Raw genomic sequence first — 14,540 nt, 5'->3', positions numbered from 1 at the left:
CCTGATGTGGAGTGTGGAGGTGTTTCTCTCATTGTTCATGCATTTCACAACTCCTAGTTCTCGGCGGTCAGGGGTCAAGCGGTCACGGGTCAGAGCTGCCCTTGACTTGTTGAAAAGTGGTTAGGACGACTTTTCGAACTTTCAGTGTTCCAGATCTCCAGTTTCCTTTTTGGATCTCAGCTCAGATTTCCTCGCTTAGAGGACACATAGGGAATTCAAGCAGCCACACACACACACACACACACACACACACACACACACACACACTAAACTCAATGTCTCAATGTCACAGTGCAGAAATAAATGGAAAGAGATGATGAGGATGATGACAGTACAGAAGATGCCTCTAGTGTGTGTGTGTGCGTGTGTGTGTATGTGTGTGGGGACTCACTGTAGTCGCTGTTCTCATCTTTGGTCCCATTAATGGATCCATCTGGTTTCATCTGCAGGTAAAACCCCTGTTCGCTGAACAGCCTTGTCACAATCCCCTTCAGCTGTGGCTCTGTAACACACACACACACACACACACACACACACACACACACACACATATCCAGTTCGTCAATTATGTCATACAGACAGTTTTGCCGAACCGTTTGTACTAGTACACACACTCTGAGACTTCAGCTAAATTCTCTCTAATCTACTGACCTTTTGCAGACATGTGACTACCATGACGTCAATCACAGTAAGGGACAGAACAAACACTATTCACTGACATTAGGCTACTTTTATGTACCTTTACATTGATAATTACATTTAGGGTAAATTTCAGAGCCAAAAAAATAACAGAAATCTATATTGTCACACAGATAAAGTAGTATTCTAGTAACTGTTAGCTTCTGTTCCGCTGGTTCTAATCCTAAACTGAATGTTGTGGTGGAGAAACCGGATGAAAAAGGAAATAAGGACATTAAGTTTGAATTGAACTTCATTACCTTAGACATTGTACAAATATGTTTCCTGCTGGATTTTTGATGCCCTTTGCTAATGGTTAGCATTTTCTCATTCAGTGCTTCTACTGCAAATAGGACGATGCTATGGAATACTCTGCAAGTAACTGTTCTGGGTTTTGAATCCCTTGTTCCACACACCAAGTAGTGCCTCGATCAGGTGTTAAAGAGGGATTCACGATTCAGCCTTGAGTTAGAAAATAGTTCGTTGTGAGACACAACACGGATGGTGCAGAAGCACTTCCGTGTTGTAAGTTGGCGTAACGTTATCAGATGTGTTTTCCTTGTCGAAAGTGCTTCACTGATTGGTTTTATATGCGGTTTTTTTTTTCCGCATCCGGTAAATTTTGTTCCTTTTGCTGAACAGAAATGGCAGACAAACGTGTTTGCATCAGTCGAGAGCCAAGCGAAGCGAGTTTACATGTTTGTTTTTTTTGGTTGTTTTGCATTTTGTACAAGATTCAGTGAAGTCAATGCACCATGGGTCCCATAAACGTTAGCAAGGACGGAAGCAAATAAGAAAACGGAGCCAGTTTCAGTTTCGTTTTTTTAAAGCAGCCGATGCCAAGAAGAATCATAAATTAAGGTTAAGTGAGATTTAATGTTTATTTATTGCATATTTTACTTCTTTTTTATGTCTTACTAAATGTTTTGATTGTTTTTATATGTAAAATATGATTATAGTGTTTGAAATTGGTAATGTTGGTAATATTTGGGTGGCCAGAACAGATTATCTGCATTTACTGTACATTATTTCCTGTTTTGCAATACGGAATTTTACCTTAAAAACTCGCCTCCGGAACGGATTAAATTCATATGCCGAGGGACCGCTGTATTATACACACACACAGACACAGGGTGTCTCAAAAATGTTTTATTCGTAGTCTATCAACATAGCCAATTACCGCTCAAATAATCAAAAATTTTATTGAGATTTGTAAAAACAAATTAGGTTTAATACATTTAATGGACTACCGACATTTGTGAAGCTTTGTAAAATCGGTTATAAAATCTATATCCATTTGAATATGTTGTTGGAATTTTAATAAATAAACCTTTTCTTTTTTAACATGAAGCCTATTTAATTTCGTTTGCCTAGGACATGTAGCTTCTCAGATATTCATATTTCAATAGATGTCATATATATACAGTATATATGTATATTTTTATTGTAATGTTATAAATTGTAAATGTATACATTTATACCATTTTTAAATTTTAGAATTAAAATTTCTCTTTCTCTCCTTCTCTCCTACACTACCTGTTTTTATAGGTCAGTCGTATAAGCATTTCACTGTATGCCATACTGTGTAGTCTTGTATGTGACAAATAAAATTTGAATTTGATTTAAATTTGATTTGAATTTGAAAAGGTCTATAGACAGCGATGAAACAAACCCAAAAAAAAACACTTCCCTTTAGAGTTCATCTCCATTTTCACTGATGTTTTCCAACACAACCCGAACACATCACCAGAATCTATCCTTGTTATTATGCAATCAGTAAAACCTCACCATACGGCGCACTGCTTAACCCTGATATTTCCTTTGCAAAGCTGTTGCTACTGATATCACGGCCAGCTCTGACAGCTCAAGGCAGGTCATTTAGATCGAGGTAAATACAGCAATCAATGCTGAGTGTCAACCACAAGCACCTGTAAAGGAAAAAAAACAACCAAAAAAAAACACACGCTTCCTACTAAATCCCGGTGCAGCTCGACTGCACTGAAAATACACTTCATCTCTGATTCCTCGCGAGTCCAGGAAGTGAATCAAACGTGCTCTGTGTGCAGGGTTGTGGGTGGCATTTTCTGACATGCGAGCTGCAAACTAAAGCAGAGGGCAGAGCTGGAGTGCTGCAAAAGTACAATATGTTCTGCATTTCTGTGCTGAAAATACCAGTAATAAATATGCAATGTGGAAAAAATAAATATATATATATATATATATTTTTTTTTTCCGACACCTATAAAAAAATCAATGAACGAATCAATCAAAAACAATGATTTTGCATCAACTTTGTGTTGTCTCTGATTTCTCAGTTACATTTCTTTCCTGCGCTTAATTTTTCTTCTTGGCATTTGATGTTCCCGGCGCTCCCTCTTCCCACACGTCCCAGTGCGAATTATAGAAATAAATACCAAAAAAAGACAGGCGGCTTTCACCTTTATTTTTGTTTGTTCCCGCGAGCAGACTAACAGGTGAGACAGAGTGACTTAATGCAATTGAGTATCATACTGTATCTGGATCTGCCTTCCAAAGTTTCATAGAATTGTAACACTGAAGAAAAATATTGAGGAGCTTGGAGGTGCTGTGCTGTACCTTATCTGGGGTTACTGTCTGTGTGAAGTCATGTATGTTCTTCCTGTGTTTCTGAGTTTCCATCAGATTCTCTGGTTTCCTTTCACCTCCCAAAATAATCTCAGTGGTTGAAATACTAAGATCCAATAGGCTGTTGGCAATTCCCCAGGATGTGAATGAGAGCGTGTGTGTGTGTGTGGCCTCCCACCCAGGTGTATTCCCACCTCGTGCTGACCCTGACAAGGATAATGTAATTACTGATTTTAAATGTAAAAGGTGCACTGTATAGTGGGTGTCTATAGCACGTACACATGCGCACACACACACACAAAACAGTACAACTCTGATTTACACGCATTTGAGTTACAAACTATTGAAAAAACATTTGCACATGTTAAATCGCAGAAGTTACAGTACATCACATGTCCGGCGTACATCGTCACGTGTGTGAGCATACATCCCAGGATGTCCGAAAGCAAGCATAAAAAAAGTGGTGGTGAAGCTGGTACTGCTAAGAAGCAACAAGCAATAATGATAATAATTGAGAGGACAAAAAGGTTCAACCATCGACATGATTCTAAAGAACAAGGACAAGATCACAGAACACACACTCACTCCCCGTCTATACCACTTGATCCTGTATACAGGGTCTCGGGACCTTAAGTCAAGTCAAGTCCAGTAGGCCTTTACTGTCATTTCAACCATATATAGTTTAGTACACAATGAAACCTAACAACGTTCCACCAGGACCAAGGTGCTACATACATACAACATGCATTAACAAAACTAACTAGCTAACTAAAACATCTACAGTAATTAGCTGAATTATGTAGAAAACAAATTAACATAAACATAAATGAACAAAAACTATCTAAGAACTACATAAATGATAAAAAGACAGCAGAAAACAACATAAAGTGCATGTGCAAATAAGAACAATGACATGACATAATGCGATCCCTGTGACCTGAAGCCTATCCCAGGAGATGTAGGGCACGAGGTGGGGTACACTTTGGACAGTGTGCCAATCCATCGCACACACACACACACACACACACTTAAATCCTCAAAGTCATTGGACTGTGGCAGGAGACTGGAGTACCCAGAGGAAACCCATCAAGCATGGGAAAGCATGCAAACTCCATGCACACAGAACTGAGGTGGGAATCGAACCCGGACCCTGGAGACGCATGGCGACAGTGCTGACCACCATGCCACTGCGCTGTCAATCATGGACCAACGTTTTATAGTTCTATACTGTGCATAGCAAATCGTGTGAGCGTCCTAGACCCTGGACAATGTTTGATGGACTTGCAAAAAAAACTGAGGACTTTTTATGCAGTGCATGTGTTATTAAAGAGTTAACAACTTGTGAGCAAAGAAGAAAACTGATTGCAAATCTCTCGCTCTCTCTTACACACACACACACACACTAAAGAGTGTATTTATATGGAACGCTCCCCCTCCCCTCCCCCCGGAACTGACCTGGTTTCCGGGGCGCGGGCCGCTTCTTGCCGCCGCTGCAGAAGCGCACTTTGCTGAAGAGCCCGTACAGGCGCCTGCCGCACAGCGCGCGCGCCTCCTTCCCGGGGCTCGAGCGGCGCGCGGAGGCGGCCCCGCGGTCGCTGCCGGACTCGCGCGCCTGCCGCTTCTGTCGGATGAGCGAGCTCGCGATAGCCGCGGCCATGGGATCGCGCGCGCACACAGCAGGAGCGGCTCCGGTCACGCGAGCGTGCGCGCGGAGAGCGCATGGAGCGGCAGCAGCTCCGGCGGAGCGCGAGGGACCATGGCCGCGTTATCCCTCCACTCGCGCGCGTCGACTAACGCCTTTAGCGCGCGCGAGAGAGATGTTCAGCGACTATGAAGGGTTTTCAAAAGCGCGAGCTCGGTGACGGCGTGCTGCTCTTTCTCTCTCTCTCTCTTTTTCCTTAATAACGGCTCACGCGAAGTCAGATAAACCTGGAGACCCAGAGGAGTGAGAGACACGAGAAGAGTGAGACAGGCACGGGAGGGTGTGTGTGTGTGTGTGTGTGTGAGAGAGAGAGAGAGAGAGAGAGATGTGCAATGCTTAGAGAACCTGGATAACCATCATCTCCAGCTGAAGGGAACAGTCATGTAACACACATTCCTAAGTTTTCCAACATTGTGAGGACCGTTCACTGACATCATTAGAAATTAGAGATGTCAGCGACACACACTCATCATATCATCCATCTACGGAGGCATAGTGGTTGGCACCGTCGCCTTACACATCCCAGTCCGGGTGTGATTCCGGACTCTGTGTGTGTGTGCATGGAGTTTGCATGTTCTCCCCGTGCTTGGTGGGTTCTCTCCGGGTACTCAGGTTTCCTCCCACACACATGCAAAAGACGTGCAGATTAGTTCAATTGAAGTCCACAAAAAATGCCTGTTTGTGTGTGTGTGTGCGTGCTCTGCCATGGATTGGCACAATGTCCAGTTTGTCCAAAGTCTCCTGGGATAGGCTCCAGGTCCCCCTGCGACCCTGTATAAAGCGGTATAGATGATGAGTGAGTAAGTGAGTGACTCCATGTTTCACTCGTACTGCTGTTGTCATACCTACACACCATACAGTATCTTTACCCTCTTATACCATTTTATATTGCACAATATTTATTGGTTTTTACAAAATATAGTATATATTTCTATTTTTTACTGTTTTATTGTAACTGTTAATTTTTAGATTTTGTATATTTTACATTCTTTTCTTAGTTCACATTTTCCTCTTCACTAATTGCAGAAAAATCCTTCTATCTTTCTATCTTCTTATTCTATCTTACCGTCCCTTTTATGTCACGAACAGGCATTTAAGCATTTTACTGAATATCATACTGTGTTTTTTTTATTAATTCTATGCCACACTTAAATAACCAAATAAACTTTTTGCCACTTTTATTGTTAAAAAAAAGTTGTTTCCTAGCAGAGACTTGCCAATGTCCCCAAAAGTTTAACGCTTTCAGATAATTCTATCCTTGTGGGAACCTCTGGTCCCCGTTAACATATAAAAACAAGCTCCTACACAGTGGCTTGTCACTTGTTGACTTATTTTAAGTAGGGCTCGTGCTTATCCTTTAGACATTTTAAATACCTCATTGCACCCAAATTGAGTAACAAATACAGACCTTGCACCGTGGCATTTACAGGAGACGCTGTGCGGTTTGGGACGTTCCCACACTGAAGTGATGAGCTTTATAGTGGATGTACGATTTGGGACATGTCCCCAAATCATTCTGTGCTGATGATGATTATCTATAATTTATAATCACTTAACTTGCTTAACAGTCCCTGATTGTGCATTAGTCGTGAATTAGAAGCGCCCTCTACGTGTGTGTTTCTGTAACTGTGTGTGTTTCTATGTATGCGTGTGTTTAAGAGGGAGAGTGTGTGAGTAACACAAAGTGCTGCAAGATCGTTTCTGTTCTGTCTTTATTAAAGAGGGCAGTCAGTGTGACCCACATACACTCATCAGAACACACTGATTATTGCACACACACACACACACACACACACACACACACACACACAATTGTAAGTATGCCTGAGAATGGAACTCAATAGGATAAAAAACTGGTGCGCACGAACCTACAGGGTGGCCACCCCACATACACATGACACAAATTTCTTGTTCCCGGAATGGACCTGATCCTTTTGCCAGCTCCCAGAATTTAAAAAACAAACAAACAACAACAACAACAAAAAAACAATCAGGGATGCCTCCATTTTGGGCCGTGCATAACGTAATGCTTGACTTTATGTTGCGTGAGCTGTCACTGGAGGCGAGCCTGGATGGAAACAGCAGCCAAACACAACACAATCATCTTTCAAATACTTCGGGAGAATCCTGTTGCTAGGCAACTAGGAAATATAGACATGTTGTAAGTATGCTAATGACTAAGATTCAGGTAGCTGGCATATAACTATTACGTCTTTTGTGCTAAGAGACAGACGAACAAAGTGTTTGGAACAGTCCATGAATTTAAATTATAGCTACAAGTTATACGTAAGGCTGAAACTGGAGACTCCTTACAGGAGCACGATTAAACATCTTCAAAGCAGTACGAAAGAGAGAGAAGAAGTAGATCAGCACTATCATTCCTCTGATGATGCAGATTTTATAAATTAATTAGTGAATCAATCAATAAAAAAAAGCTGTGGTATGAATAATCTGGAACTCTGGCAGTAACTTTGCATACACACATCTGTGAGAAGGCAGGAGGAAGACGTGTGATAGAGATGAAAAGAGAGAGAAGAGGTAAGGTGGATGTAAAGAGGATTGCAGAATGTGTTTATAAGACACAGTTGTGCTGCCATCTAGTGGACAGAATAGGAACTTTCTGTGAGGGGGCTTAGAGGTGGTTCATGTTTTTTTGTGTGTGTGTTTTGGTGTAGAAGAAATATCGCCACAAGGATAGAAATATCTGACAGTTTTGACCTTGTGGGGACATATGGTCGGTCCCCATAAATGCATTAATTAGTTCATCATATGTCAAGAAATCCTCACAAGAATAGATTATTATGTATAGAATAATAATATGTGTTACCATCAGGCAGTGTGTTTTCTCTGTGTTTTTGATTTCATACTGATAAAGAAAACAGTTTATGTCAACGTCTTACTGGTCCTTTAATAGATACCTTTACTAGAATGCTGTAAAATTGAGGTTAAAAAGTTCTGTCACCCTGACACCCCTAAGGATACCCTGAGGATTTTGGTCTCGACTATTCGATTCTCTTTTCCGTGTCTTGAATTTGTTACCTTGGCTTGGAATCTGGATTAACTTCGCCTCCACATTTCTTGTCATCTTAAACTCGATTAAGCTCCGCATGGCTAATCATGCTAGCAGTGTTTTGATTCTGATTTAGCATAGCGTTAGCTCCCAGACCCTCTAAGTTAGCCATGGTTTTAGCCATTTATGTTTTGCTGTTTCTTGATGTAAAGCTAAATATTTTGGAAGAATAATTGCTTACTTTCGGTTTTTCTGTTGTTTGAGATTTGGCTTTATTCGGTTAAATAAAGAAAATGTTACAAGTATGTAAACTATAAGACCTGACAGCGCTGTCCCCACCCACCACAAATCAGAACCAAGACATGAGAAAGAGCATAGAGGCTTAGAGGGAAGGTACTGTGCACTCTCACGCTCTTGACGTTGAGCTAGGCTCTAACACTGCTGTCGTACAAATGCTAGTCGGAATAGATTCTGAGAGGCAGCGGTTTATATTTATTTTACACTTGGAGCCTATCCAAGGCAACTCGGAGCACTAGACAGGGTACATCCTGGATGGGGTGTCAGTGTAATAAGAATAAGAATAAGAATAAAATGTGTGAATACAAAAAAAAAGTGCAGAGTGTCCATGTCCACAGCTGTTCATTCGCAAAAAGATATGTCCCAAGTGAAGACAGCAGTTTAATCAGGGTGAGCATTAACAGCTGGTAACAGGTGGTAGAGACACTGCCAGGCCATCTTCACCATGGTGTTGATGTGACTGGGCTATGGCAGGTCCTGCTTGAGGTGAACACAGAGGTAATATAAGCTGTCCCATCTCTCCACTGGGATCCCACTGACGATGGGGCCTGTTTTGTGCTAAAGTCCGCTGTCAACTCCTATGTCTTACGTTGTTCCTTTGGCACCAATTCTCGAGTTTTTAATCTCCTCCAGACAGGCCTTCTTGTTGTTGTCAGATTTCTCTTGGCCCACCACAAAGGGGCAAATTTGATGATGGTGGTGAAGTTGGTATTGGCCACGCAGTCATGTATATACAGTGATAGTGTAGAGGTCTCAGGACACAACCCTGGGGGGCTCCAGTGAATGGAGAGGAAATCTAAGACATGCCTGCCGATATTTGCTACCTGTGGTCTGTCAGTCAAGAAGTAAGGAGATCCACTGATACAGAGTCCTAGGTCCTCCAGCTTGGGGGTGAGTGTTATAGTTGGAAATTATAGTGTTAAAAGCTGAACTACAGTCAAAAAATGGCATTTTAACATAATTCCCCTTCCTAGTGTCTAGGGTTGTATGTAGAAGGTGGCATCATCAGTCGGTCGATCGATTTGAAAACACCAATTAACCAAGACACGTTCAACGAGTATAAACACTCACACATTAAAGGGACGGTATTGAAAAATGTTAAAGCCATTAATCAGTAATCATTTTTCTAGTCATGTCCGGTTATAAATCCATCCCAATAATTTATTGGGGCAAAACAGGGGCACACTTTCACTTTTAGGGCAATTTAGCAAACCCAAACCATCTTATAGCATATTTTCAGGATGGGGGAAAAAAGCCAGACAAGAACACACATAATAGCCCAAATTCAGGATCACACCAGAAGCCTGAAAGCTGAACCACTGTGGCACCCTGAACGCTACACTAGCTGATTTAAAATGTGTGTGAAGGCAAAGATGGCCACATGGTGGCAGCCGAAAGCCAGACATTTATTCATTTATATGAACACACACACACACAAGCTAAGGAATGCCGCAGCCTCAGGCCTTACAGAAGCCAAGGGTGCCATAAAAGCAAATTAGAGACGGGGCAGAGAGAGAGGTGTGAGAAAAAGGAGAATGAAAATGATATTTATTAGTGTATTTTTATACAGGGGTGGGTCTCGATTACTGCCAGCATCAGCAGCACCACATGGTTTTCTCTCTCTCAATCACTCTCCACTTTGATCACCAAGCCAAGTCGAGCTACACATTAAACCCAGTACGGCGCATGAGACTGACCTCTCCCAGCAGCCATGTTACTGCTCACATTGTACACCCGAGATTCTCTTCAGTCACATCAGATGCATTCATACACCTAAATATAACATATTGCAGTTAAACCTCACCATTTAACAGGTGCACTTTACATTTTAAGGCTCCGCTCCTAAAACCTGGTGATGTGCATACAAGAACATCAGCCATTTTAAGGCTATATGCCCAGTGTTTTTTTTCTTTTCTTTCCTGGGGCAAGCTAGTTATGAATAATTAAGGAGACAGAGTGATTTCATCCTCTTAGAAAATGCATGACGTTCCACTTACTAGAGCAGAACAGTTGTAAGAATGATGGACATGTAACAATGTCCTCTACAAAATCTTATAATACATAAGTAAGCTATGTAGCGTCCTGCTTTAGTAGACACATCATTTTTTCTTTTATTGGAAGAAATGCAATAGACCTCACACAGACTCCTATAAATATAGCACTAAATCAAACGGACAGAAATACAGATATGATTATGTGGGTGCAGAGGAAGTGTCTAAAGAGTGAGAGTTTCCGGCTCACTTACACTTTCAGCTGCACTAATCAGTGCACTTTCACAAACTCAACGACCATAAAAACGAGCCAGTCAAAAAAAAAGGATGTCTTTCAGCTTTCTCCTCGTTCAAAGTCAAGTTCGAGTCATTTCCTCTCTTTCCATGATGCTATGCTTGTTCTCCATCTTCATTGTCCTTTAAATAATTGTCCTCTGACATTATTGTAAGAAGACAATGTGAATGAATCATACCAGCTTTGCAATGAAATGTGGTTAAAGGGGCCATTTTGCTCTTTGACGCAGCACGTTAAGTGTTTCCCAGGTTCGTAGCACATTCTGATTTTCCAGAAACCCAAAGAGGAAAAGAAATGTTCCACAGGACACCTGGTGGAAACGGTTAGAGTGAATTCACTCTTTAGTTATTTTCAGACATTCAGATAGGTCTCCTGTGTGCGTGTGCAAACAAAAACTATTTTTGTACTGTATTTGTTGAGGCTAAAACAAGCATTAGACTTCATCATAACTCTGCTCTGTGGCAGGAGAGGAAGCTCAATCTCTGACATCACTATCAACATACTGTACATTCTGGTGTCCATCTGATTGCAATGATTTGATTCGTCTCTCTTTTCATTATTATTAATACAACATGCTGGTGCACCTTTTATACAGTTACTTAAGTTTCCACCTGTACGTACAGGTACGTCCTCAACTTACGAATTTCTGCAGATACAAACGGACCGCAGTTCTACCTCCGGTTCAATCACAGGTTTACGTGTATGGTACATAAAATAGACACTGCAGTGCACCAGATACCAATATTCACAATTATATACAATATTTTCAGTGTGTAAGTAAATGTATAAAAAGTCTGGTATATTGCATGTGTGTGAGTGGGGGTGTGGGAGAAATGAGTCCTCACCGGTTACAAAGAATGAATCATTCCAGAAGCACGATGATAGAAAATGGCTGACCTGTAATATGTAAATACTCTCATAGGAAATAATGTAAACGGAGACAATCCACCCAAAAATATTACCGTTATTAGCAATTTCCAACACTATAATCATATTTTTGCATTTGGAAACTATCAACATTTAGAAAAGACATTTAAATTAAGTACAATATAAAATGAATAGCCATTAAACCTTACTTAAGCTTAATTTATGATTTCTCTTGGCACCGGTTGCTTTAAAATCCAAGCTAAAACTGTCTCCCTTTTCTTCTTGGTACCGTCCTTGATAACATTTTTGGGAGCCATTGTGCTACTGGATGTCTTCACTAAATCTTGGACAAAATGCAAATATTGTTTATATATATATATATATAAACTCGCTTTGCTTTCCACTGACGCAAACAAGTTTGGAACAGCTCCTGGATGTACGCGCATCTTAGCCAGCATTTGGTTCAGCCGAAAATGCTTCATATGCCGAGGCAAACTTCTTGCAAAATTTCAGTTCTTAGGGCGTTTATATGCCAATGTACTACTGTATCCTTATTCTTTTGCAATCTTTGTATCTCAATAACCCAACTTAATGTTAATGTATCTTATTATGTATCTTATATTCCAAACATTCTTATATACATTGTATGTTGTTGCTGTAAAATCTGGAAACTGTCTGTGTAACATTTGTTAAATTGTACATTTTCCCTTTGGGATGAATAAAGTACTAGGGTTAGGGTTAGGATTATGGAAAAAGGTTATGTGGTCTGATGAGTCCAGATTGCCCCTGTTCCAGCGTGATGGTCGCATCAGGGTAAAAAGATGGGTGCATCACCCATCATCCGTCTATCATGCCTAGTGCCTACCCTACATGCCCATGGAGGCAGAGTTGTGATCAGGGGTTGCTTCTGTTGCTCAGGTCCTTGGTTTTGCAACATTTTGTGCCCAAAAATTGAGGTCAGCTGATGACCTGAATGTCCTGAATGACCAGATTTTTTTATCACCACCAAGCTTAAATTGTTAAAGAGTGGTTCAGGATGCATAAGATATCATTTTTACTCATGGATTGTCCACCACAGAGTTTAAGTTTAACACCATTTTAACACCAAGTTTTTACGCTTCATCGTATAATGAATCTTGTACAATCAATACAAGATCTTGGAGAGAAATGATCTGCGTCTGGATAGAAACAAATCTTGTGACACTGCCTAAGCTTATTGAAAATATTCCAAGGCTGTAATCAAAGCAAAAGGTGATCTAATCAGGTGGTGTATTATATGTATTATACATTATATATATAATTTTTTTTTCCTTCTATGCATACAGGTGTACCTCGGCATACGAACGGCATTTTAATATTGCACAAAGATAAGTAAGTACAAAATGTAGTTTTTAAATTATGATTTCATTTGATTTCAAGTGGAGAAAAAAGCTTATCAAAAATATGCCAAGGCTGTAATCAAAGCAAAAGTAATCAAAACTTAATTCTTAAATTGACGTAGGGGTGGGGTTGAGAAAAAAAACACTTTGAGTCTAGGCCATGACCACTTCCAGGAATAACCATACAAATATTTTGAGCACTATACAGATAATGGCATTATGTACACCACTTTATCCTTCAAACCCTTCTGAGGAAGTTTACATATACAGGAAATTGAAAAGTAAAAAAAAAAAAAAAGACTTTTATGTTTACAATAGAAAATGACTTCAGCACCATTTACACACACCTGAGGTCATCACCTGATCATTCCGACAACAATCCAGTCTTATGTCATTTTCTTTGCTGACGATGTTTCTGTGTCTACACACGATTCGCAACTAAACAATCTTTGAATTTTTTTCTGAAATTACTAATGAATCCTTTCTTGATGAAATCTGCACAAAGCCAGAGGCTACGTGAATTTTTGCTAACTATAAGCTAATGCTAACTAGCATGTTGGAGCATCCTACACAGGATCTTCCAAGATGTCTCCCCTGATCTCATAGTTAAATTCATCAACATGGTTAACTACATTGCTTACAACAAGGTCACATGTTTGTCACTTGTGTCACTCTGCAGGATGTGTATTTTTAAGCATGTTAAAGTACTTAGCATTACAAGATGCTACTTTCATCATACCGTTTCATTATTTTGAATGCAGTTCAATAAAAGTGCCGGTCTAATGACTAAATGTAAATGTAATCATAGATAGCTAGCTAACAGCTGCATGAAATAACGTATTAAATATAGCTAGCTAAAAACTGACGAACTAAATAATTAGCTAGTTAGAGTTAAATAAAGTTGGCTACAAAATATTCTTAAATATGAATTAAAAAATTTATTAATTATTCCTAATTTTGGATAGTATAAAAAAGAAAAATAGGTGTGTGTGTGTGTGTGTGTCAGTGCCTGACCAGATTCATCTGTGACACTTTTTTTCTTCGTCCCCTCCTCTTCATCTTCTTCCTCTGCTTTGCCACCGCGAGACAGAAGACGTCGGAACGCACCAAGAAACCGCGTCATCCTCACACGCACACACACACACACCAACGTTCTTAGTGTGTGTGTGTGCGGATAAGTCCTTGACTTGCCTGGAAGACGTACCGGTCCCCACTCCTGTATATAGACTCAGTGTGTGTGTGTGTGTGTGTGTGTGTGTGTGTGCAAGTGTGTGTAACTGAGATGCGTCTTGCGTTAGAGCAGCTATTATTAACGCTGTTTACATGGAAGAAATGCTGCACAAGGAAATTCCTGAGACTCTTCAACACACACACACACTGTGAGGATGTGACTGTGACACTATCTCTGTTGAAACATGAAGACTACCTAGGCAGCCTCCTCTGAAATGGAACTCGGACTGATATAGATATCAAAATTAAACCCTCCAGTATAAAGAATAATAAGCAGAATCAGAATTAGATCTTAATGAGGTAGAATATTGCTGTACTGTAGATCACTTCAACAAATCGATAGATATCATAAAGCAATTAAGTATATCTACAAGGGCTACGTAACTCTAAAACCTCTATTACAACAAACTGCAAAAAAAAAAAAAAGACATATTTTCCAGGGCATAGCAGTGTCGCGACACTGCTCAACGGTCCAGCTCAAGTAACC

General features: G+C 40.4%; 1 protein-coding gene across 5 annotated transcripts in view; it reads right to left on the bottom strand.

The window, feature by feature from the left end:
• fgf12b (fibroblast growth factor 12b) overlaps window positions 1-14,540 on the bottom strand; it is a 33,736-nt gene that overhangs the window by 9,705 nt on the left and 9,491 nt on the right. Inside the window, exons 1-2 of one of the 5 annotated variants that reach the window (XM_053508005.1) lie at window positions 13,838-14,004; window positions 392-502 (exon numbers count right to left, since the gene is read on the bottom strand). In XM_053508005.1, coding sequence (XP_053363980.1) covers window positions 392-502; window positions 13,838-13,946 — 220 coding nt within the window. In that variant the 5' untranslated portion in view covers window positions 13,947-14,004. Of the gene's footprint in view, window positions 1-391; window positions 503-4,708; window positions 5,045-13,837; window positions 14,005-14,540 lie in introns of those variants that run through there. The other 4 variants (XM_053508002.1, XM_053508004.1, XM_053508003.1 and 1 more) reach the window with 4 other exon arrangements.

This window comes from Clarias gariepinus, chromosome 11 (assembly GCF_024256425.1).
Source record: "Clarias gariepinus isolate MV-2021 ecotype Netherlands chromosome 11, CGAR_prim_01v2, whole genome shotgun sequence".
NCBI classification, from domain to species: Eukaryota; Metazoa; Chordata; class Actinopteri; order Siluriformes; family Clariidae; genus Clarias; species Clarias gariepinus.
This window is presented reverse-complemented; position numbering and strand designations above follow the sequence as displayed.